The sequence below is a fragment of the Saccopteryx leptura genome, chromosome 3, assembly GCF_036850995.1.
Source record: "Saccopteryx leptura isolate mSacLep1 chromosome 3, mSacLep1_pri_phased_curated, whole genome shotgun sequence".
NCBI classification, from domain to species: Eukaryota; Metazoa; Chordata; class Mammalia; order Chiroptera; family Emballonuridae; genus Saccopteryx; species Saccopteryx leptura.
The window spans coordinates 4,346,893-4,372,764 of record NC_089505.1 but is presented as its reverse complement, the minus strand read 5'-3'; the positions used below and the strand labels follow the sequence as shown (position 1 = coordinate 4,372,764).

General features: G+C 53.4%; 1 protein-coding gene across 2 annotated transcripts in view; it reads left to right on the top strand.

The window, feature by feature from the left end:
• The window catches only part of PDE10A (phosphodiesterase 10A), a 415,008-nt gene that overhangs the window by 188,698 nt on the left and 200,438 nt on the right, over window positions 1–25,872 (top strand). Inside the window, exon 1 of one of the 2 annotated variants that reach the window (XM_066372809.1) lies at window positions 22,902–23,802. The exons of the other annotated variant lie outside the window; for it this stretch is intronic. Within the exon in view, the coding sequence (XP_066228906.1) occupies window positions 22,902–23,802 (901 nt within the window). Of the gene's footprint in view, window positions 1–22,901; window positions 23,803–25,872 lie in introns of those variants that run through there. 2 annotated transcript variants of the gene reach the window in all.

Sequence of the window (25,872 nt, the reverse complement as noted above, 5' to 3'; positions counted from 1 at the left end):
TTGTTACTGGGTGTATTATTGTAGGGAAGCCTATTCTTTCTCTCTCTTTCTCTCTTGCTCTCTCTCTCTCTCTCTCTCTCTCACACACACACACACACACACTCACACACTCACACACTCACACACACACACCTCATATAAACCTCTGCTATTGCTCCTCAGGAAGGCATAGTTTCAGGTGCCCAGAGTTGCCCTGTGATGACAGTGGTGCCTAGTGGTGGGGTTCTCTTCCTTCTTTCCTTGGCTACACACAACTGTTAAACGCCACTAATTGCCACACAGGCTGACTGTTTTGTGGTTCTCAACAATGCCCTGGGGCATTTGTTTGTCTTACAAACAAATTTGAACACATTCTGGCTACTCTGAAGGAAAAGTTTCTGAGGTTGTGTTTGATATCTGACCCTAGGAGAGCTCTTGTCGGTGGGCTTATTCTGCAGGTCTCTCCTGTGAGCTGGCTTGGGGCCGTCCTGTCCTGAAAACCACAGATCTCTTTCCAGTCGCCTTTCACCACAACCTCCCTCGTTCTGGAGAGCGTACTCCGCTTTTAGCTTTTCCGGGCCCTGCTGTGAATGAAGCCAGTTCCTTTGGGAAGATAGAAGAGTTATTTGTTTTACAGCCTGCTTCTCCCCGCACTATCCACCTCCAGGCAAATCTGTGCACCAGGGCTCTGGGGCTGGGGGCGGGGGACAGTGTGACAGCTTCTCTCTGAGGGACACCTCTGCTCTAGGAGCTGAGTGCCCGTGGCACCAGAGGGACAGGCAGAGATTCGGGCCCTCTCTGCTTGCCTCCCCTGAGATGGAACCACGACCTCGCAGCACCAGGTGTCGGTATTCCCAGCATGCTACTCTATCCATGAGGGGAGTCTGGGCAGAACAAAGGGGTCCCAGCTACTACCCCACCCCCATGGCACTCACCTGGGACACAAGTCACAGGGGAGGCAGGATGAGAAACCCTGCAGTCGGCTCCCCCCAGGAAGAAAGCCCCAGGACTGAGGTCTGGGGGACGGGGAGCCTCGTGTTCCTGGCTGCAGCCACCTGGAGTGGGGTCTCCACCTCACAGAGCCGGGAGGAGGGAGCGAAGATTCCCTCTCAGTTCAAATATCGGGAACGCTTGCTATTCTTAACAGATGTCTGTCGTTTTCTGGAATGGATGCTTCCTCCTGGGCTGTGTGCCCTTAGGACCACTTCCAGGGGCTTGAAGCGCTTGGTGTTTTTTGTTTGTTTGTTTGTTTTGTTTTTTTCAGAAATAGTTTTCACTGGTTTCACTGGGGAGAGGAATCCGCAGAGCTCCTCACGCTGTGTGCAGGGAGTCGGTCTCTGAGTGACGTCCTCTGAGTGTCATGCATTTGTCTTTAGGGGGAAGGGGACCCTCATTTGTTTCTATATAGAAACATGGTTCCCTTCGGGGGAGAATGTGTTGCAGAAATGGGGCCGTAAAATAAACATCATTTTCCATTGACTTCATTTTCAAATGAGAGCTTTATCCCTGGGGGTAGGGGCGGGGGGTGGAATCCCGTAACTGCCTGACTTGAAGGCTATGGCAAATACAAGGGAAACTGTTACAACTGTGTCTTCAGGGAGATAATGTGCTCAATGACTGGGTTCTTGTTTTGTTTCTGGAGCCTGATTTTGTTCTGACTTTGCATCTTCCCTGTCAACAGGCATGCATGCCTTCTTCTCTGTCCTCTGCCCCAGATAGAGAGGACCATGGCTGGCAGAAGTCTTTGTCATGGCAAATAAGGGTGACCTAGGGCCATTCCAGAAGCTTCATCATGAATTCTGCCATCATACATGGATGCCTTTACCCCCTTGTGGTGCAGCAGTCTGCTAGGACGTTATGCCCCAAAGTACAGGCTCGATCTCTTCCCCATCCCCTCTTAGCGGAACCACGGATCGGAATATAAGGAGAACATAGCGGGTGCTCTCCGACCTCAGGCGCCTCTACAACCTCGCAGCTCCCTGAGACACTGAGATTGACGGTCCTCTGTCCCTTCAGCATCCAGATCAGGGGCTGGTGCTGGAGATGAGTCCCACCTCTCTGCCCCTCCGGCTGCCTCGCTGTGGTCCTGAGCTGCCTCTCTGCACTTCTGCATGAGTTGGGCTCCAGGGAACAGCCCTGGAATCACATCTCTCCTCCAGGGCGAGCCCCGCTACTAATGAGATGCTTTCAACGATCGCATCTCCTAGCCTAAAATGAATGATGAAACAGGGACAGATTCAGGAGACAATTCATTGTAAGAACTTCAAGGGATGATGTCAGCTGCCTGCGTATCGACCCATTTTAGCGTGCATTCCGAAAGTGCAGGGCTGTCATTAAAATCCATCCATTTCGTAAATACTTACCGAGTGCCTGTTGTAACATGGTAGGATAATATGGTAAACAAGACCAACTCAGAGTGTCCAGCCCAGCTGGACATGTGACCGGGCTGCTTCAGGGACACATGGGAAGTTGAACTAGGAGGTTAAGGGGCCGGGGCAGCTGCTGTTGGGGCTCCTGGTGGAGAGAGAGGTGGGGGCTGGGGGCTCAGGAGAGGCCTGCTGGGAACTTCTGTACTGACTCGTGAGCAAAAGATCAGCTGGTGATGAGTGGGTGTGGAGTGGAGTAGGAGACAAGGGAAGACTCTGTGCCAATGCCTGGGAGGTGCCCGGGCACCGGAAGCAGTTCAGCGCTTTCAGAGTCTGTACCTGGCGACCAAGGGGGGCTTCATGAAGACCCTGCAGGGAGCCAGCACGTCTGCGCTCGTCCCCGAGAGCCAAGGTGGTGACCTGGTCAGATCTGTCCCCTCCGGAAGGAACTCACTCGGCTTGTCAAGGAGAAGCCCTGGAGACCAGCGAGGCTGAAGGCAGGGGCACCAGCAACCAGGCAGGTGAGGACGGCGGGCCGCCCGTGAGGCCTCGTGGAGACACGTGGCAGGAAGGGTGGACTAGGCAGTCCGAGGCCGGAGCCTGCTCGTTTTCTGCTGGGACCGGAGTGCGTGATGCAGTCAGGAACCTGAAGCACATCATCGTGGTCCCTTCAGGCGGGGCCGCAGGGCTTAGGCAGAAACCGCTTTACCCTGGAGGGAAGGAGCAAGCGGCTCGTGGAGGAAGACGCGTGAGCTCTGGTGTGACACAGACCCGGGTTCAAATCCGACCCCTGCTGATTCTGCGGTGACCGACGGAAGACAACAGGCCGTCCCACGGAGCAGACACTCAGCTCTCCGCAGCGAACACGCATACACACGCCCCCAGTGAGAGGAAGACAAGGAAGCCGTATCTCCTAGGAAGAAAGGCGCGATCACCTCGCAGAGGCCTGCATCTGCCCGCGTGTTGGTGGGGCTTGGTCCTGGAGCAGAGTGACTGTTCTCTGCAGGGCGTCGTCCTGAACTGAGGACACGCTGCACTGCCCACGTTGGAGACAGTGCCTCGCTAACCCAGGTGGTAGCCCGGGAACCGTGGTGTTCTGACCGTCTTAAAGGTTCTGACGCTGAACGGTCCCCAGACACATGCAGCTCAATCAACGTCACACAGCCGGTCAGTGGAAGAGCCCGTACTCCATCCAGCCCAGGCCTGAGAGATTGTAACGCCTGTGTGCACTCTCCGTGAATTTTCCGTAATTCCACAGACATCCCGTGCATATGCTGCGTCACCAGAGCCCATGGGGGGGGGGGGGGATGTGTTTCTGTTTAATGCATGTAACTGCATTAAAGAAGGTAACTGAGGGGATGATACTTTGGGAGGTCAGCCTCCTGTCCCGGCACCTTGCGGGGGTCCCCTCAGGAACATCTGTCTCCCGGGAGCCCTGTGAGAGAAAGTGCTCGGGCACAGGGTGGAGAAGGCAAGCCGGACGCAGTCACTGTACAGACGTCAGCCGGTCTCCGCATTTCCCGCCTGCACAAAGCGGCCTCTTAAGGTCGGTCCTCCAGTGTCCTCTCCCAAACGAGCGCACCCCGCATTGCAAATGGCGCCTGGCTCGTGAGCCTCGTGGGAAAGTCAGGTTGGCTCCGGCAGTATTTAAAGTTCGCCTCACTGTAGGGAGCGGCTGTCCCCAGCAGGAACCTTTTGTTTCGTGAACGTCTGTCTGGATTTGGCAATTCTTTGTATCTGAGGGAAACACAAGCTTGCGACCGCTTTGTTCACTTTCTGGGACCATGTCAGGGTCCCTCACTTTGGGAACTTTGACTCCGTAGTTTAGAAGTCGTCATACGTAACTATGGATGCACAGCTCTGTCACACAAAGCGTGCCCCCCGCCGCCATCAGCAGCCTGCGTCGCGCCTGTCTGGGATCCCCGGCTTGAACGCGGGGACCTGGGGGCCGTGGGAGGGGGGACCTGGGGGCCGTGGGAGGGAGGACCAGGACGTGGGAATCGGCCCTGCTCTGAGTTAATTTTGGTGTGCTAAAAACCTTGACCAGGGAGAGTTTTATGAGCTTTCAAAGAACCTGTTGACTTAGTTCTTGGATCATTCATGCCATTCTCCTTAATGCCAAGCTATTTTATGTTCTCTAAAACCTTTCCCGAGCCACACGCAGTGACATTTTCTGGAGAAGGTGACTCCACAGATCCCACTTTTGGGGCGGGGCTGATGCGGGCATGAGCGGCGGAGGTCCGGCCATTACCGGCCACCGTGTGACAATGCTCACGGCTACAAACCACCAGTCTGTGGTCCATCATGCTTCTGCTGGCCTCTGTGTCCTCATCCAAACGGCTATCTCACGTCATAGGGTTTTCTAAACAGCACTCACTGAAAACCGTGGGAAATAGAAGAATGAATAGACATATTATTTTTGATCTGATTGAAAAAAGAATGGCTATTTCTCTTCCTACCCCACACATATGATATGATAGCCCTTTGTTTTAGAAATGGTTGTATTCTCGCCCTGGCTGGATAGCTCAGTTGGTTAGAGCATCGTACTGAAGCACAGAGAGGTTGCTGGTTCGAACCCCAGCCAAGGCACATACTGGAATAGATTGCTGTTCCTCTTTCTGTCTCTTTCTCTGTCCCCCTCTCTCCCTTTCTCTCTCACTAAAATCAATAAATACATTTTAAAAATAAATAATTAAAAAAATAATAAAATAAAATAAACTTTCCTTAAAAAAAATAAAAGAAATGGTTGTGTTCTGACCTTTTAATATGTACTTTAAAAAAAGAAATGGTGTCAGTGCAAGAATTCAGGGCTCACGCTAATGTTTATGGCAAAACCAGTCAGCCAGGCTCTGGGGCTGTGGCTGAGGCTCCTCCCTCCCTGGGCAACCGCAAAACGAGGTGCGCAGCTGTGGGCAAAGACCTCAAACAGCAGGTACAGCGGCAGGGACGAGGAGCAGCAGACACCGGAGGGGAGGCCGACTCACAGGGAAGTCAGATCAGGACGGGTTCACCGAGCTCCCACTATCCGGCGGGCTCAGGGGCCCACCCCGGAAAACCCAGAGTGTCACAGGCTGAGCCTCCAGACGTACGCTGCCTCAGGGCCCCGGGCTCATCACAGCGATGAGGACATTTAATGTCAAGACCCAGTCTGCCCATGGATACGTGGGCATGTCCATGTGCATTTTGGACTGGGAAAATATCTAGCTAAGAGGCCCCTCCGGATTCTTCTGCACTGGTTTGCAGACCCATTCACAAATGCTCCACCATTAAACAAACAAACAACAACAAAAATGGTGCCCCTTTTCTCGTTCACAAACCCATTAGGCTCACGGATCGGATTTCCTCGTTTAAATGTTATCCTCTTACCACTTTTCTTCTGAACAGCTTCCGTTCCCACCGTCTGACAGTGAGCACAGGCGCTTCTCACATCAGCATCTTCTGAGACGGTCCCTGCACGCGCTGGCGTCTGGCTGGAGCTCGGTTCTCTGCCCGGGCCGGCCCGACCCCAGGTCTGGGTGTCTGGGATGCGTCTTCTGTGGGAGCTGGCTCACTCACAGCAGGGGGCTGCTCCTGCCATGCTGGGTGCGTGAGTACAAGGATGGCATGTGTCCTGGTGCAGAAGCTTCCCGGGAACCTGCACCAGAACTTTCCCAAAGAAAGTCATGAATTCTGTCCTTGACCAGCGCTGACCAACAGGCAGGAGCACATTTAATTTGCAATCTCAGCCAGGGGGTGGACCTGAGTTTCTCTCGATCAGCGTTGCAATCATCCACCAAAACATGGATCTATGTATGTATGTATGTTTGTATGTATTTATTTATTTGTATTTTTCTGAAGTGAGAAGCAAGGAGGCAGACAGACAGACTCCTGCATGCGCCTGACCGGGATCCACCCGGCATGCCCACCAGGGGGTGATGCTCTGCCCATCTGGGGCGTCGCTCTGTTGCATCCAGAGCCATTCTAGCACCTGAGGCAGAGGCCATGGAGCCATCCTCAGTGCCCGGGCCAACTTTGCTCCAATGGAGCCTCGGCTGTGGGAGGGGAAGAGAGAGACAGAGAGAAATGAGAGGGGGAGGGGTGGAGAAGCAGATGGGCACTTCTCCTGTGTGCCCCAGCCGGGAATTAAACCTGGGACCTCCACATGCCGGGCCGATGCTCTACTACTGAGCCAACTGGCCAGGGCCCTGAAACGTGGATTCAGGAACAGGCTGACCAACAGAGCCCTCACACTGTAACCCGGAGCGGGAGGGTGCGTGTAGCAGCCTTTCATTCGACGTATCTGCAAACACCGGCCCTCACTGGGACCCGTTTCATGGCTCTCCTTTGGTGAAGTTTCCAAACTCCAGATTAGTAAGTGTTGCTGAGTCAGTTGCTATCAGCTTTCAACAGGAGCGAGCCTGTGTGTTTACTGTATTTTCACATGTGCCGCTGACTCAGGCCCCCCGTACAACGACGCCTTTGAGGAAGGGGGAAACGGACCCTCCTGGACCTCCCCGAAGCATTTCTAGATCACAAGGAGTGAAGGTCGACAGGTGCACAGGACGACGGCTCAGCCCGTTGCCCTGGTGAGACCCGTCAGTAGAACTATTTTCCACGATCGTCCGTTACGCATTGCGTGGAGCTGTAAAAGGGTGCTATGTTAGACGGCCATGTCTCTGACCTCCTAGAAGTGAAGTTGACACCTCGCCGTCCCCTTCAGGTTTCTACAAGGACTCTTCTGACTCAACCGCCCCTGGGGTTATTCCAGAGACAGATTCCATGACAGAATCCATTTTGAAAGGAGGTTAAAGGGACTGCACAGTACCTAGAACTTTCTATGTAGTTTTATCATCCAAGGTGTTCTGTTAAAAAGTCCAACGACCTTTATTTGTTATACCCGTTTGACCTCGGAGAACGGTGGCCTTTGGGGAAACACGACTGACTGTGATGAAAGGTTCTCGTGGTCTGTCCTCCTCACGCCACCGAGGAGCTCAGTACGGGGGCCGAGTCGTGTGGGGGGGGGACAGAGCACCCGAGCCCACGAAACTGTGACCCCGAGATGGTGTCGCCACGCGTCCAGAACCGAATCGCCGTGAGGACGGGCGGCAGAAAAGAAGCGCTTCGTTGTTTGGTGGTGGGGTGTATTTTGGGGGAGGGGGGGGTCCGTAGTTCGTCCACTTACTTTCAGAGCAGATAGCTGTTGACTGCTGGGTGTGTGGTGGGTGGTGCTCACACCCGTGACAGACATTCACCCATACAACAGTTATTGAGTATTCATGTGCGCCAGTTTGTCCTGCGTTCCGGGGTGCAGCTGTGAGCAAATCTCCCTGCCCCCCAGGGATCCCAGTGAGCGGAGACTCTGGGAATCACTCGTTAAGCATGGAATGCACCAACGGGTGAGCCCTGGGGGCAGCGCGAAGCGTGGGGGAGAGGCTTCTAGTTTTAAATAATGTGGTCGGAAGGCCTCTCGGACAGAGCGGCCTTCGCAAACCAGGGGGAGGGGGCGGAGAACGTGCATATGCAGGCAGAGAGCTCCCCAGACAGAGCAAGCAGCAGGTGCCTGCCTCTCAGAGCTCCTGCCCCAGCGCCTGGCGCGACGGGGAAGTAGCAGGGCGACCGCGTGCTGGAAACCTGGAATGGAGGAGGCGAGGGCAGTGTGTGGGCGGAGGAGGGCTGTGGGGGGCGCAGCAGACTGGTGACAGGAAACCAGGGAGCTGGCTGACCCTGTTTGCAGTCGGTGATGTCCAGGGTGCCTCAGCGGACGCCCACGGCACTCCAGGGCTCTGGCACCTCACTCCACCAGGATCCCAGCGTGGCCCGGGGTCCCCAAGAGCCCCTGCTCTTGAGTGGGCGCCGACACGTGATCTGGGGGGGTCTGTGCTCCACTCTGGAAAGGGATATGTTTTAAAAATTATGTGAAAGCATGATGCCTAATCATCACTTATCTATAAGAAAAGCCACCTCAAATTATTGAAGCAGGATCTCAATTAAGGATGCCTCGGATGAATCCTTTGTCTCAGAGACGCCCACGACACACGCAGACAAATGTGACTGCGGAGCTCCATCCCTGGGTTCTCGGCAGGGTCATGTGCACACGTGCATGAGCGTGTGTGTGTGTGTAAGTGTGTGTATGTGTGTAAGTGTGTGTGTGTGAGTGTGTGTGTGAGTGTGTGTGAGTGCGTGTGTGTGTGAGTGTGAGTATGTGTGTGTGAGTGTGTGTGTGAGTGTGTGTGTGTGAGTGTGTGTGAGTGTGTGTGAGTGTGTGTGTGCGTGAGTGTGTGTGAGTGCGTGTGTGTGTGAGTGTGTGAGTGTGAGTATGTGAGTATGTGTGAGTGTGTGTGTGAGTGTGTGTGTGCGTGAGTGCGTGTGAGTGCGTGTGTGTGCGTGTGTGTGAGTGTGTGCGTGAGTGTGTGTGAGTGCGTGTGTGTGCGTGTGTGTGTGTGAGTGTGTGTGAGTGTGTGTGTGTGAGTGTGTGTGTGAGTGTGTGTGAATGTGTGAGTGTGTGTGTGAGTGTGTGTGAATGTGTGTGTGTGTGAGTGTGAGTGTGTGAATGTGTGAGTGTGTGTGTGAGTGTGTGCGTCGTTATTGTTGGTTGAGCGGTCCTTCTCTGACTGTCGTTTGGATGCCCGCGGATGGGGCTGTTTCCTAGGAGGCCGTGCTGGTGAGGCCCCCCCCCGAAGGTCTCCAGTGTGCTCTGACTCACGTTTTCTCTGTGCGGGCTGCGTCCTCGCACCTGCCGCTGGAGACCTGTGTCATGCTCTGATAAGCGATCCCTTTGTGAGTGACTGTCACAGCCTGCGGTCCCTCTCCCTGCCCTCACTCCATTCACTCGTCATGTGGTTGTGAAGACACAGTGTGTGCTGGGTGGGAGCCACGCTCCATGTCAGGTGCACAGTCCAAGTGGACCCGGTTTCTGCCCAACTTTTACGGGCCCAGGGCGAGGGGCCACGCGGGGCACCAGACCAGCAAAGGGGCAGTTTGAACACAAGTGCCACAATCGGGAAAGTTTCAGCGTCTGCAAAACCATGTCAAAGGGGGCACCTGCCCAGACCTGGGGGTGCAGCTTGGTGGGGGGCAGTGACGTACCCGCTGACATCAGCCGGACTCCAGACCCTTGCTGTCGATGTCCCTGGGTGACAATAAATAAGGTGTTGAGATAAATTTGACCGCTTCCGTGGACTGGTGGGAACTCAGCAAGTCAAATACTAGACCAAGGACTCAGAGGGTTTCGTCACGGCTGTGTATCATAGACTGTCCAGAATGACACTCCCTGCTCTGTGAGCTGTGACCCTTTCCACTGACCACGACAACGGGTCCAGAACAATTCTGCTGATGGCCGTGAATGCAGATAGTCTCAGCATCACCGGGCTGGTCTAGGATCCCTGTGAACCTCTCTCAGCGGCTCACTTCCTGTATCAGGGAGCAGCAGACGCCTTCGCAACACCAACCCACGCTGTGGACAGTCGCTGTGACTCTGCAAAGACCACGCCTTTTATAAGGTTCTGCAGCTCGGCCCACTGGGTGAATACCGAGTGTTTTCCACAACTGTTTCTCACCGATTCTGGCCATAACCTTTCTATGACGTGCTTGTCTTGGAAGGAGGGCATGTATGCAATAACTGCAGACCCCTCGATAGTGTTGAGGGGCAGTCGCGGTAAGACTGGACCAGCAACATTGAGTCCCCAGGAACTTGTCGGATACACACGCCCTCAGCCTGACCCCAGACCTGAATCTGAAACTCTGGGTGCAGCGATCTGTTTCTCAGAGATCCTTTCGACCACCAGCTCACCCGCTGCTTTAAGAGACAATCTCACAACCACACACCCCCCTTTCCAGAACAATTTTTTATGTTAGCATTGGTGACTGAAAAAATATATAACTTGGAAAGTTTCTTTTAAAATTGGCCCTGTGTCTGTACACCCACAGACCTACGTGTCAGGCGATTGATCGGCTTTGGGTGCGGTGAACGTTGCCGTCCTCCACTTGGAAACCGAGTTAATGATAGAGACGCGGATGTCTATCACTGAGCATGATGGATGAGGCAGTCTCACATCCCCGGAGTGCCCTGGGAACCAGGCGTTGTAATGAACAGAGGTGCGGAGACTGGCCTGCCTTATGCTTATGCAGAAAGTCGTCTATGTAGTCTCTTCGGGACCGTCACGTGTCATTTACAAGGTTATCCGAGAGTTGAGATTCTTCAGAATAATAGGTTCATAGTAATGTCAAGATATCAGCGCATAAAAGCCCTTTCATATGTGCGTGTTCCTCAGTGGTGGACATTTTCCAAGGTTCCTTTCTCTAAAACTTACCTGCAGATTATGACTCAGGTTCAAGGGTCAATTTACGTAAACAAGACTCCATTTCTTTTTTCATTTTTCTTATTGCACCTGCGGGCTACCCATCTCCAGGGGAAGCACCTCAAATTGTAGCTGGAGGTCTGCCTTCTGGTAAAATGGAGAAAGAAGAACTTTGCGATTGGTTTGCTCGGTGGAGGAGGATACTACGGCTGAACTATGATCACTTTTGGCTTTTTTTTGCAGCAACTCACTGCTGAAGTTTAGAACTTGCAAAATATTATATTAGGTCTTCAGTCCCTCTCTTGTATATTACTCCCGAAAGAATTTCATTTTCTCCCAACTAGATCACATATACCTTAAGAGAAAAACCGAAGAACAAAACCCACGAGTGTGTACCAAATAATACCCAACCGTAGCCACCGTGAGTACCCAACAAGACTCAATGGTACCCACCATTGCTACTCAATACACCCACTCTGGGTACTAAACACTACCCATCACAGGCACCAAATGGTACTCAACAGTACCTACCATGGGTACCCAACAGTATCCATGGAAATTATAAAATGGCAGCGTCCCAGAAGTGCCCCTTCCCCACTTTCTCCTCCACAACCTGAACTGGACCCACGGGACCTTGTCGCTCTGTGTCTTACAAGGAAACGGAAAGAGGGCTTGGCTGGCTGTGTGTGAGGCTGAACCCAGTCAGAATACCTTCTCTACAGGCCAACACAGTTGACCATCAGCAATTTCACAGGCCCAACTTTACTCTGTAAGTTTTCCTAACCGTGAAATAGAACCCCTTAAACCTGAAGGAGACTGAAGTACTCTCTTGGCATTCACGTGCATGAATAACTTTGGGGGCTCAGCCTTGCTTTCTGAGGGTGTCTCTGGAGGGTTTCTAACAGGAGGAGGGGAGGCCCTCCCACAGTCCCCCACAGGCTGGGAGATGGAAGAGTGGCCTCGGAACGTAGACTTCCCTTTTCCAGATAGAACTTTCCATCCCATAGCCTGCCCTCGGCTTGGTAGGAAGGCAGGGAGAAGGTTCTTCACAGCTTTCCGGTATCAACTGCGATGCCCTAGTTTTTTTTTTTTTTCTGCTAGTGGCTGAAGCTAGCACTCACAGCATAAAGACATTAAGGTTAAACATCTGGGTTTAAACTCAGGGTTCTCTGCCTGAATGAGTTTTTATATAGGTACCTCACCCCTCTCTTAGGTCTACCTACCTAAGATGATCGATGTCACAGCCCCTGTCACAGGACCCTCTGGGCCACACTCACCTGAACTGACAGCAGGCTGCATCCTTTTTAAATATCCTTTAAGTACCTTTCATACTTGTCATCAAAATACCCTTGGGAAGATTCAGAATCTCTCAAGGGGTCACTTCCACAGAACTTCTCCTAGACAGCCTCTCTCCTGCCTCTCTCTCCAAATGCGCTCCTCTACATAAAAGAAGCTGGAAAAGTCTGGCCAGCTGTTTCAAATCTCTTTGAGGAGGAAACAGTCCACACCCTTGTGGATGACAGACAGACAGTTCACTGGGGGGCTGTTGCCCACATCGGATTGCCGCCTCGTGCGAAAAACAATGGGTGTGCTAATTCGTTGTTCAAAGGGATTTTTTCTCTCTTCCTTTCTTTTTTTTTTTTTTTGTAAGAGCTAACGTATGAAAACTGTTAGTACAAAGAGAGAAAGAGAGAGAGGGAGAAGCTGGGTGTGGGCGGGTGAAGGTTGTGCTCTAGCACCCTGAGAGGGTTTCAGAATCATGCTGCCCGCGGACGCGGGTGGGGGCGGGGTTGGCACAGCATTGCGTCACGTAAGAGTAAACTGTCGCGCAAGAGAAAAAAAAAACACACAACTGTTTCCGAAAGGCCAGTTGGATAGGACATGGGGAAGAGGGATGGGGGTCATTTTAAAATTTGATTTTGGAATCCAGATGAAATAGTTATGAGGACTTTAGCTTTCACAACTTGCATTTAAAATTAACAAGGAAATCTCCAAATAGTATTGCTTCTTAAGAAAGCATAGAGGCTGTTTTGTTTTGTTTTTCTCTCCCAGAAATAGAGAAGAGAAAGGTCTGCAAACACAGGCAGAGGCTTGACAACACAGAGGGAATCACAGGGAAGTGGATTAGTCAGGCTGCTCCAGGGAAACCGGAAAGGAGTCAGTAGAGTGGAGAGAGAGAGAGAGAGGGAGAGAGATGGAGAGAGAAGGAGAGAGAGGAAGAGAGGGAGAAAAAGGGAGAGAGAAGGAGAGAGAGGAAGACAGAGGGAGAGAGGAAGACAGAGGGAGAGAGGAAGAGAGGGGAGAAAGAGGGAGATAAGGAGAAAAAGGGAGAGAGAAGGAGAGAGATGGAGAAAAAAGGAGAGAGGGAGAGAGAGAGGGAGAGGGACAGTCTACCAACTTAAAAGGCATCTAAAAGAGAGAGGATGCCTTCAGGGGCCGTGGCCTGGCCAAGTCCACATGCAGAATGAGCCATCCCAGGAAGGAGGGACATTGGTAGTTCAAGGGAGATTTTTGTACTTGTTTGGAAGTCGTTATCAGAAGAGTTGTTCTTTCTTGGGTGTGAGTTAGTGCCGGTCCTGCCGCAGGACATGACTGTGGAGGTCCCCCGGTCGTCCTCAGGACTCTTTGAAGGCCTCCACTTCTGCTCACACCTGAGGTGACAGGTCTACGTTGACACACAGGAGGTGGGGGACAGTTGTGGAACTCCACTTCCTGCATCTCACCGCACCCCTTCCTTCGAGAGTGGTCCAGGGAAGATACACATGGACGGTGGATGCTTTGTTGTAGCCAACATCAGGTCATGTGAGTCCACCAGTGTGTCCCTACTTCCGGGAAGAAGAAAACCAAGGTCAAGGCCATAAACAGCTCCTGTGAGCTAGTCCCAGGGCCACACGGGCTCCTGGCCACGCCCATTGTCAGAGGTGGATTGAGCTGCGGGCACCCTGGGCCCAGCTTCTGAAGGGCCCCACAATACCCCAACTTGACACTGGTTTTTGTTTGTTTGTTTGTTTGTTTGTTTTTTGGGGTTTTTTTTTTTTTGTATTTTTCTGAAGCTAGAAACGGGGAGAGACAGTCAGACAAGAGGACAGACTCCCGCATGCGCCCGACCGGGATCCACCCGGCATGCCCACCAGGGGGCGATGCTCTGCCCCTCTGGGGCGTCGCTCTGTTGCGACCAGAGCCACTCTAGCGCCTGAGGCAGAGGCCAAGGAGCCATCCTCAGTGCCCAGGCCATCTTTGCTCCAATGGAGCCTCGCTGTGGGAGGGGAAGAGAGAGACAGAGAGGAAGGAGAGGGGGAAGGGTGGAGAAGCAGATGGGTGCTTCTCCTGTGTGCCCTGGCCGGGAATCGAACCCGGGACTTCCACACGCCAGGCTGACGCTCTACCACTGAGCCAACCGGCCAGGGCCTTGACACTGTTTTCTAACAACATCAAGTTTGGTTTCATATGTGCAATTTTAATGTGAACAGTACATAATATTTTTTATTCATTTAAAAATTTGGTTAACATGTATTTTTATTTTCCCTGTCTCTCTCTCTCTCTCTCTCTCTCTTTTTTAAGGAGCCCAATATTTTCTTCTGCGCCTGGGGCCCCCACCAACCTCAATCTGCCTCTGAGTGTAGCCTATTCTGAAAGGTGGGTCAGATAGCAAGGTACATGATCCCTTGTTTCAATTCCCAGTTATGGAGAAGGCTGTGGAACGGGAGCTGTCAGCTGGTGTGATCAATGTCTCTTTTGCAGTATGTGGGCGTCTTCCGCACGGCACCTCAAAGGCTCCCCATTCCTCTCGATGTGCTTGTCCACATTCCTCCCCAGCCCTGGTCCTCACCTAACACATGCACCAGCCTGGAGTCGGGGTGTTCTGAGACCCCAGAACGCACTCGCCCTCCCGTCCCCTCTCACCTGACCAGCTCGCCATACACGAGGCGACCTTCTAGGCCACTCCAGAAATTAGGGGACGGCCATCATGAGAAATATTTACAGTTCAATGAAGGGGATGATGTCAGAACTTACAGGATTGTGAGGTGAAAGTTAGTCGTGGTTAACATGGTGTTAATTATCCCACTGCACCTCTTTTTGTCAAGGAGGAGAATCTGTCAGGCCCGATAAGCGAACATCTCTAAGCTTCTGCCATCGGATGAGTTGCTCTGAGTTACTCCCGTCTTGCTTCCTAAGGCTTCCTAGCGGCCCCTGGGAAGGCCCTTACACAGCGGTGGGATTCAGCCGGTTCGCACCGGTTTGGCAGAACCGATGCCTAATTTTTTGTTGAGTCCGGCAAACCGGTTGTTAAGATGGTACTTGTCGTCCAGGTTCTTTCTAAGGTGGGCGCCTGGGCAGCCGCCCCACGTGGACATCACACACTGTCATTCCTGACTCTTCTTTAACGTTCATCTGCATCAGAGCGTATTCTAAGCGCCATAGTCATTTCATTCCATCCACAGGTGAAGAAAATGGTAAGTGAGGACGCCAACCAAGAAGCAATATGGAAATACTGTATCTTAAATAACGGTTTTACTGGTTGGGTTTTTGTTTGTTTGTTTGTTTGTTTGGTCAGGTATTATTTAATAGTTTTTCATTAATATTTTAAAACAAAACTCTTATAACATAACCTAGCTTTGTGTACCTCCTGTAGTGTTCTTATTTAAATATTAAACACATGAAATAATAAACTGCCTTTCGGTATGTCGTTACTTTATACTTAAAACGGCCGTTAGGGCCGAGAGTGGGTTGTTACATCATTTGAATCCCACCAGTGCATTTACACCTGGATGGAGAAGCAGCAGCCGGATGGGAACAATGGCATTCATCTTTCAAGCCACCGTATTTTCCGTATGTCACTCAGATGCATTTTTTTTTTTTTTTGGTGACTCATTGAAGAATTGTATTCGGAGCATGCCAGTCTATACACCATACAATGCAAGTCCTTGGATCAAATTTTAGCCCCAGAAGCTCTCACCCTCAGACCGTCTGGAAGGACAGGATGGATAGAGTCTACACAGAATGCGCACATTCCTTGCCCGTCTGAGGCCTCCTCTGTCTGGTTTCCCACAAGCCACCTTGACCATCCCTGTGTGACAGGGTTGCTCTCCTGGTCCCTGCCAGGTGGCCCAGCTTAGCAAATGCAGATGGTGCCATCCTTCCCCATTCAACCACACGTGTACAGACTTGGGCTTGGGCTGACGTGTCCTTTAAAAACATGGCATGGCAAGCAGCACCAAGCGATTACTGATGTCACATAACTTTGGTGTTTTCTGCAAAGTTGGCACGCTGAGCCTCGTTGGCCACGGTGGGGTCCTTCAGCCTGAGCCTCACACGTCATGGTTAGAAAGTAGAAGGAAGATGGATCACGGAGATTTCCAATCGGACAGATACGGTTGGCTTTCCGATATATATATTTTTTCAAGTAGGGTTGATAGACGAAATCGTTTTTCACTAGTGGGATCGATGACGGTGGGTTATCTGAGTAGGACAAGCCTCCTCGCAGAGGATAAACTCCAACGCCTGCTGCTGTAGTGCAGGACGATGTGCCAGGAGCACAAGGCTTCTGGGTGGAGATTTCTCGAAGCTTCCAGGGGAAGAGTCTATCAGAATGGAATGCGGGAGGGGGAAGGAGAAGAGTGAACTTTCTCACCAGCTAGTGAATCCCAACATTCTAGCTGGAGGCCTGGAATGAGTGCAGGGACTAGGCTTCCCTGCACACTGCCGGCACCTGCTCTCGCTGGTTACTGTAGTTGAAACAAGGAAACCCTTTCAAACATCTGCTCACCTGTCAGGAGGATTAAGCGGATGCAAATGGGCTCTGTGGGAGGAAATCCTACTTTCTTTTCTTTTCTTTCTTTCTCTCTCTCTCTCTCTCTCTCTCTTTATCTCTCTCCCTCCCTCCCTCCCTCCCTCCCTCCCTCCCTCCCTCCCTTCCTTCCTTCCTTCCTTCCTTCCTTCCTTCCTTCCTTCCTTCTTTGGACAGTACCTTTGTTGGTGACCACAATATTACAGAGTGCTACACTTAAACATAAACTTATTAGACCTCCAGGGATGAACCAAACAAAATGAATGTGTCCAAAGGTTATGGAAGATACATTGTCTCCATGTCTCCTTCCTTCAGTTATCTGAGAGATGCTGGCAGATTTCTCTCTCTGGCTCTCTGCCAAGTGATATAGATAACAAATGGGTCTGAAAAAACAAACAAACAAACCCCAAACCCACCAGGTTTGCTTATCTTTGGCTTCTGTGAGTATTTTTTCTCCGAAGATTCCATTTCACAAGATTGAATGTACAAAGTTGCAGTTATAACTCGCATGTAACACAGGTTGTACAGACCCCAGATGATGTGTGTGCCGGCAGGGAGGGCTGACATCGTCTGGTCGAGGGACTTCTGTGCAGGAAAACCCCAGTCCTTGAACAACGTGCCCTGGCTCGGGGTGAGGGCTGACATCGCCTGGACGAGGGACTTCTGTGCAGGAAAACCCCAGTCCTTGAACAATGTGCCCTGGCTCAGGGTGGCTCACACAGCATAACGGACGTCAGCAGCCTGGGGCACTGGGCACTGCCTGCAGCTCTCTGTCCCTCTGGGCATTCTCAGAAGAGAAGCTCAGGCAGAAACCTGCCTTTATTAGTCCAAGGCCTGACGTCAGAACAATTCACCCGTGTGAATGAACCCGGTCTCTGCCGCTTGCCCTTAAAGGCCTGTCCACTCCCAGTTCAGACCGGAACAACTTGGAGTGCCCACTTGTGCCCCAGGCCAGGCCTTGTTTTTTATTTTTTATTTTTCTGAGATGAACAGAGAGGAATACTTTCTTCAGATTAAAGAGCCATTTTTTTCTTATTCTTGAGACAAATGGGTAAGAGCCAACAATTTTTCTTTTTCCCATAACTGCCTCCGACTTCCCCCTAACCCCCGCCCCTCCCCCCCCGTATAAACATCAAGGCTCATTATAAAAATATGTTTTCAACATAAAATACTGTTTGCCAGAAACAGATTTCCAAGCCACAGAGAAAGACCTGCTTATTCCAAACAACGTTAACAGCACGCAATTCAAAGACCACAGGATACTTAGAGCGGCCACTGAGGCACTCATCATGATGAGGCTTAGGAAGGCTTTTGGCAACCTTTTATGACCCTCTACGCTTATTCGTGCGTGAGGCATTCCTAGGGGTCAGGACGTACACCTTGAGTCAAGCCTTTCCCAAACACCACGTTTTTATCCTGAATGCTCCTTCGTGCCCACATTCTCCCCAAATGCTGTAACTGGACTTGGGTTCTCTTTGGAAAAAATGTCTCTCTTTTAGGCCTATTATATATAATTTGGTGTGTGTGTGTGTGTGTAATTCTCTCATATTGCTTTTCCTTGACTCAAAAAACACAATCCTAAACAAAATCGATAAGTCTGACCTGTAAACATCTGGTGGAGGTGTTGATTATTGAACCCGAACTCACAGTTGTGTTCTCATTCACATGTTTTTTTGTTTTTTAAATGAACTCGACTTCGGCATTCTACAAGTCTCAGTGGCCTTCCAAAGTGAGTTGTTTTCATGGTAGCATCTTCAAAACTTACTTTCGTGTCATAGCATGGCAATGTTATATAAGAGGGTTCATGCTCACATGGTTACCAGAAGAAGTCTGTGTTGGTTATGTAACCTCGGTAGTGCTTTTAACACCAGTATCCTCGGGGCTGAGCTCAGCCATTAAGCAGAGCTCATTTTCAGGAGGGAATTAAATGTTGTGCATTTGATTATTGAAAATTTACGTTTGGATCTTATCCTTCATCAAGAAACACACTTAACCCCCTTTTGAGAAGGTATGGATACTTAAGGTTTATTTGGAATATTAATGTTTCGACCATATGCCTATTATCAATATTTTCATTGAAAACTAAGCCCTGTTTTGGTGTTTGAAATGAAGAATAATATAATCGGCAGCTGGTTTTAGTCGTCTGAGAACATAAAACCTGCATAATAGAATGGTAATTGGTTTTATAAAATTTGTTTGCATTCATAGAAATAATTTAAGTGAAACTTAAGATCTAGGAATATTAGGTGTAGCTGAAGGAGCTTTTTTTTTTTAAAAAATCACCTTTTGTCTATTTTCAAGGGTGTCTTCTTCAGGGACACCCCCTCCTTTTTTTTAGGTTTGACTACCACAATATTATAAGAATGCACCCCTCAGTTTGCTAAGGTCAACACGAGTAGAAGTGTGTAATCAATTGGCGTGCAGGTGAAAAGGCAGGGGGCAGCCATTGAGTGCCTGCTGTGTCCTGGCATTTGTGAAAGGTGAGGCATGGGAAGAGTAGGATGGCCCCTACTATCAAGCTGTTTAAAACGGAATGGTCAGTGCAAATTACACACACAGAACATTTCTCAGGAACAGGTCTTAATGCAACTTGTTTATAGGCACAGATAGAATCCATCAGTTCCAAAAGTCTAGACAACAAAGCTAGGATGGACTGGAGTTCAGGAAAATTTAAGGAGGTTTTCTGGACACACAAGAAGGAGAAGATGCATGCCTGGCCCCTGAACCTCACTTATAACATGCCAGACATGAATTAATGATCTATTAGCATGCAGGGTTTGTGCAAATCAATACATCACACCTGGATGACAGGTACGTGGATAAATCTACTAGCAATCAAACTTTAAAAATCACCTGTAAACCTCACATGTGTCTATCATACTTGGGGGGCAATACCAGTTGTCTATGAGTTGTTTTATTCAACTCTATTTTAAATAAGTCACAAAAAAATTAAAAAGCAGCATAAAGAAAATGTGGCTTTTGTATAGACTTTTATATCACTAGGCAAGTTTAACATTCAATCAACCTGTGTTTTCTATTTCAGAAAGTTTACAAGCAGTTTAAAAGAGAAAGCAGTTTATTCAAGAATCATGTAGCGATGGGAAATTTACAGCTGTAAGCACTAATATTGAAAGTTGTAAAATAAAATCAATTAAGACACATGCCTGCTTGCTTGCTTGCCAAAGAGTTTATAAAATACATACTAATCACATTTATCATAAACATCCCTCTTAGGCTGTGAACAGGGATGCATGGTTAAATCATAAAGGAATTTCATAATTTGATGAGGCAAATCATCCTTTTAAATTTTCTTGGGATCCACCTTAACCCTTGTTTTAAAATGTGGTTAAGAACATATTATTTAGATTAGATAATTATCAGATAGATATTTGATCTTCCTACAAATGAATTATTATTCATAAAATACTAAAAACAAATATAGAATTAACTTGATTTAAAGTGAACAATATATGGAAGAATTCCAATATACTTAGGGTTGCATAGATAGACTAGCTGGAAGGTTTTGTTACCCATATCAATTCTTTCTCCATCTTTTTCTTTGGTAAAGGGCAGAGGGGAAAAAAGGCTTTCTATTCTTTTAAAATGTTGAACTACTAGTCATAATCATCATCATCTTGGAACTTTTACCCGGTGTTCATTGCCCTCAATATTCTTTGAGTTTTTCTTCTTTGCAGAGTTGGCTGGCATTTTCTAAACTCCAGATGAGGAGGGTCGTTTGTGTCACAAAGAGCAGCCCTAACGGTGGGGGTCGTGGGTCCTGCTTCCATTATACTGCGATCTGAGGATGTCGGACGTCTGACTAAATTGCAAACTTTGTGGGGACGACTCGAGGTGCAGAGTTCACTCAACTGTGGGTCCGTGTGTTTATTCATAAAAGGTGCAGGGTAACGAATGGCCTCCCTTTTCTGACACATCGCTACAGAAGAGCAGAGAGAAGGGTCCGGATCCCCGAGAGAGACATGCTGCAGGTGTTGCCACACCTGGTCCCAGGGGTGAGCGAGGAGCATTTGGGTCCAGAGCGTCTGTATGAAAATCTTTCCCTGAACAATATTTCCGAAGAGAGGACCAGCGGACGAGTGCCCAAGGCACTTATACGAACAGAAGTGGACCCCGGGACCCAGCAGGGAGCACACTTAACAAATGCCATGAATTATCCACAAACACCTCCTCCACGGGTAACTTTTCCGTTGTCATGCGTTTTGTTTTTAATTTATCCAGGACATGTGTGCCCTCCCATCAAACATTTGAAGAAAAGAAGCACGAAACAATAGAGATTTGATTCCAGAAAAGGTTTAATGTAAACTACGGTTCGCATCCTGATTTAACAGACTCAGAGAGCAAATATTGGCTGCTTCCCTCCCTGCGCAGGTATGAAGGCTTATATTCAAGTCGCATGTAAATTTATTTGTAGCTGGCAAGCCGCTTGAATGTCTCCAAAAAAAGACAGCGAAGAAAGCTTAAAGGACAAGAAGAAACATTTCGCGCATAAAGAAATGAACGGTGGACACTCGGAGGAGAAACACGTCCTCCCCAAGAGCGCGGGCCAAGCCGCTGATATGCCGCTGCGCGCGCCGGGGGGGGGGGGGGCCGCAGCCGGCGTGGACCAGCGACTTTCAGAAGAAAGTTGTGTCGGTTGTACACCCCCCAGGAGTGACCGCCTGAAGGCTGTAGCAAGCAGACCAGACAACTTAGCTTGGTGGTTCTTGTTGTTTCCTGCGCCGCCGCCCCCCCTCCCAATACAAAGCAAAACTGCAAAATCCCCTCTGAATAAGGTAAGGGCGCAGGGATCATTTTCTCATTCCGCAAGTTTAGGGATTGCGATCCGCGAGTGCCAGGGCGAGCGCTCCTTCCCCTCGCAGTCGGAGCTCGGAGCGCACCTGCCAATTACTGGAACGCCTCGGTCTTCACTGCGGGCAGAGGGCCTCGCTGCGTCCTGGGTGCCTCACCTGCCCAGCGTGCTTCAAATACAAATACAAAGATGCCCATTTCCACCTCGGGGTGTTTGAATGGAGTTGGGAAAAGCACAGACTAGGGAGGAATCTGGACCAAACTTCACAATAAAAACACCTGAGAACTGGTCAGAGAGAACATAACGTGGAGGGCAAGAATCAGCCGCCAGGACCTGGCACACCCCCGGGGCCCCAAACCCTCCCTCCGCGCAGCGGCGGTACCAAGGCGCACACCGCAGGCTCTGGTCACAGCCTAGCCCTTTCCTCGATCTGGGCTCCGGCGCGCGCGCTCCACTGCTGGGGAGGTGAGCCAGCTCGCGGAGTCCAGGCAGCCCGTTCCACTGCGGGACAGGAGGCCCGCCGCTCTCCGCTCGAATCCGGCGAGCGGTAGAGGCCCCGCCTGCGCGCGCGCCCGCCGGCACACGGACACCTGCGCCTCTATGCGCTCCGGAGTTCCAACTTCCAAACTTCTGGCGGCTCCTCGTTTTTCGAGCCCTTTGGGCGGCACATTCCCCCCTAGAAGCAATTGTCTGGGTTTCAGGTTGGGAAAAGAAGGGGCGTGGTTGCCTGAGAGATTCACTCGGGATGGTGTGGTCCTCAGGGCTTTGGGGACCGGGTCTCACAGTCTCTCTCTTTTGAGCCCTAGTTTGCCCTTTCCAATCTCTGACATCACAAGGCAAACTGGGCCACGCACAGGAAGCGCCTTGTAAAGGGGGTGGATGGACCCACAAGGGACTGCTGGGATGGACTCGCTGCCCAAACCTGAGTTTATTGGAAACACTGCATGGTGATTAAAACCTCAACCCAAACCTCGAGGAGCTCAAAGCACAGCTCGGTTGGAGCGCTGGCCCACCAAGGGAGGGTTCCCTGGCTCGGACAAGGGACACAGATGTGGCTCGCCCAGCAGTGCACAGCTGCAGCAGCTGCCAGGCTGCGGGTTTAGACTCCAGAACGGCAGGCACAGAGGCGACAACGCCCTGCACAGCCGCCGGCGTCCTCCGCCCGGCCTGCCCGGCCCAGGTGCACGCCGTCCGCAGAGGGCCGCGTGGTGTGGGGGCCTGCGCCGAGGGGCCGAGGAGCCACGGGGCGCGCTACGTGGGCGCGGACCGCGGCGGCGTGGGGAGCGCTCGCTCCGCCAGTGGGCGTCTTCTGCCGCCGCCGCCGCCTCCACGGGCAGCGGCATTGCGGCGCTTTTCTCCGCTGCTTTGGAGCAGCGGCCCAGACTCAGCCTCCGGAGCGCGCACAAACCACACCGCGCTCGCAAGCAGCGACTCCGCAGCCCCGCGCCCCGGCCGGGTGCACGCCGATTGTGCGCGCCAGCCAGCAGCCAGGCGGCGCCGCCCGGGACACGCCGCGGCCCCAGGCCCTCCCGCACCCAAAGGGAAACACGATGTGAAGATTGGGCCGCGAGGGGCGCGGAAGACAGGAGAGAGAAGCTCGGGTTCGACGCTCGGCGGACCGGCCGAGGAGGGCAGGTCTTGCGGGGGCGGAGCCCGCGGAGGCCAGGCGGAGGAGGAGGGTCATGGCCAGCCCCGAAGAGCCGCTCGCTCCCCGCCCCCAGGCCCCCCTACCAGCGGCCGGGGACCAGCCCAGCTCCGGCTCCGGCAAACTCCGCCCGGAGCCCCGGCGCAGCGCGGCCGGCGGGGGGAGCGCGGCGGGCCCGGGCCCGGCCCCTGAGCGGCCTGGCCGCGGTCCGGCCGAGCGCGCCGCGCCCCCGCGCGCGCCCCCCTCCTGTGCAGGCCGCGCCAGCCCCGCGGGGGGCTCCGGCGCCCAGTCTGCGCCCGGCGGCGGCGGCGGCGGCTGGGTCCCGGCCCGCGCTCCCTGTGCGCTCGCCTTCTCCTCCCCTGTCCCCTCCCCCTCTCCATCTTCGTTTTACTTCTGGCCGCCGCCCCCGCGGCCCCCTCCTTCCCTTGTCCCCTCCTCATATGCCTTTCACCTCCCCGTGCGGCTCCCAGGAAGGGAGGGCGCAGCGGCGGCGGCGGCTCGAGGAGGCGGCTGCGATGCTGGCGGCGGCGGAGGACAGGAGGCGGCTCCCTTGAGCGTCCCCCCCGGCAGTAGTCCCCGCGGCGGCGGTGGCAGCGGCGGCGGGCGGCGGAGGCTCTTCCTCTTCCCTGCGCTCCTGGGTCTGCTGCTCCCAGCCCGCGCCGGGCCCCGGCCGCCGCCGCCGCTGCCCCGACTCCCGCTCCGCCCGGCCGCGCGCCACGCGGGCTCCCCCAGCTTCCCGGGCGCCGGCGGGGACGGCGCGGATCCCGGCCTCGGCCCCAACGCAGGCGGCGGCGGCGGCCGGACCCCGCGGCGGCCCCGAGGCGCCGGCTTCGCCCTCGCCGCCGCGGCCCCGCTGCTCTCCGGCTCCGACATGGAAGATGGACAGTCTAGTAACACGAGCTGCTTCCGAAGGCTGACGGAGTTTTTTCTGAGCCCCAGTAAGTGCCTGCTCCACATTCCCCGCGGTGGGGGCGGGCGCGGCGGGTCAGCCCCGGCGTGTGGCGCCCCGCGGGCTTCTCCGGAGGGGCGCGGGCTGGGGGTCCCGCGGGGGCGCGCGGGAGCGCCCGCCGGCTCCTGGACACTGGGGTTTCCCAGGCTCCGCGTGCGCGCGGGAGTGGGGTGACCCGGAGGGCGCTGGGCGTTGAGAACAGGACCTGCTGTCCGCCGCGGGCTCTCCGGCGCTGTGTCTGCCCACACTTCCCTGACATGTCTTTATACTTTCAACTCCGCGGTGAGGTACGCCAGCCTCCTCTCTCTCCAGCCGGGACCACTTGTCTGGGAGAGGAAACGCGCTTGTTTTCCACGGGGGTCCGGTCCTCTGAGACCCCTGGCCGGGCCTGGGCTGGCGGGGCCCCCCTCAACCCCGCGTTCCCAGAGGTGAAGGCACTTGGGTTCCCCAGGTTCGGTGTGGGCGTCTCGGCCACTCTCCCCACCCCCACCGCGCCCCGTGACCCCGTTCCAGAGCGAGGACTAGCCCAGTGGAAAGGGCTGCGCCTGGCAAAGAGGACGCACCCCCGCCCAGACTCCACTTTCTGGATCCCGGGGGGTAGCTGGCGCTCGGCTTGGTGAAGGCCAGGACAATGGGCGTGAGGGTGGAGGAGAGAGAAGCCTCCGGTTCGTAGCCCCGGGCCGCGCCCCCCGGGAACACAGCCGCTCCGCCTCGTCAGCCCCGGGTACGAGACTGAAAGCGTGCTGGAACAGGGGTGGCAGAAGGCGTGTCATGGGGGAGGGGGACGAGACGGCATAAATAATCAAGGCAGAGGTTCGCTAGGAAGCAGGAGGCGGGAGATGACAAGGGAAGAGGCGCCCGGTGTGCAGAGGAGGGGACCGCCTTTGTCGTGGATGGAGGGCGAGCGAGGTGAGGATGGGACAGCAGTTCGTGCTGGGGCCGCGGGACACCGGCGACTCAGGCGCCAGCTGGGTCGGGCGCGGCTCCTCCCGGCCCTGAGCGCGGGGCTTGGGCGCCGCCGTCCACCGCGTGCACACCGAGCCTTTGTCTGCGCCTCGCAGGGGAACCGCGTTTCCGCGGCGCCTTCTCCGGGCAGACTCTTCCAGGGTTGGGCTGCTGTTCCGGCTTTCTGCTCCCGGGCCAAGCCTCCCTGCACCGGGGTCCCCGCCCCTCCCCGCCGCTGGAACTTGTCTGGGTACCTTTGGGGTGCAGCCACGGGGAGTGCCCGTGTGTCCCTATCGAGGGCGGGCTGCCATCCTCAGCCCCCCCCCTGCCCCAACCCCCACCAGATCCCGCCACCCGTGTGGGTCAGTCCAGGTAGTGGCCGGGCTGCCTCTGGCTTGCACACTTGTGCAGGGGCTTCAGCCCGGTGGCCTCTGCTCCTACTTGCTGCTGGACTTGATCTTTTGGGCGTGGGCCCAAGTCTGGCAGCAGACCCCTGCTCCCCCCACCCCATCCTGTGCCTCCCCTGGTCTGATGGGGACTGCAGCCCCTAGCCCCGCCTGCAGGGGTTGGTGCTTTCAGAGATGCTGTAGTTGAGCCGGGCTGTGGTCAGGTGGTCAGGGCACCACAGCCTCACCTGCTGTCTTCAGATGTGTTTGTTAGGAACCGACATCTGTACTTCCTGAGACAGAGCCCAGCTGACCATGGATGAGAGGTGGGAGAGAATGTGGAGTTCTGGGCCAGATCTGACATGCATTGGGTCAGCCACAGGCCAAGCTTTGCTCTGGTGCTTGTCCATTCTTTCTTTAAAAAGCAAACATCTACTTTTTACTGTTCTCAGCTTTGGGTGGGTGGGGGGGCGGTGGTTGAAGGCGGCTGCATCTTTCCTGGGACAACGTGGTGTTTGGAAGAGGGTGGTGCTGAGCAGACAGGGTTGTAGGCATTGAGACGGGACCTGTTTTCCTGAAATGATGAGGTTTCTGTCCGTTGCTGTTACTGCCGTTGGCATGTTTGGGGCTGTACCGGTTGTGAAGGATGTCGGGGAGCAGAGCGTCAAGGTGGCCGGCTGAAGTCGCGTGAAGTTGTCCCAGGGGAACCCCATCAGAAGGGGTCCCCC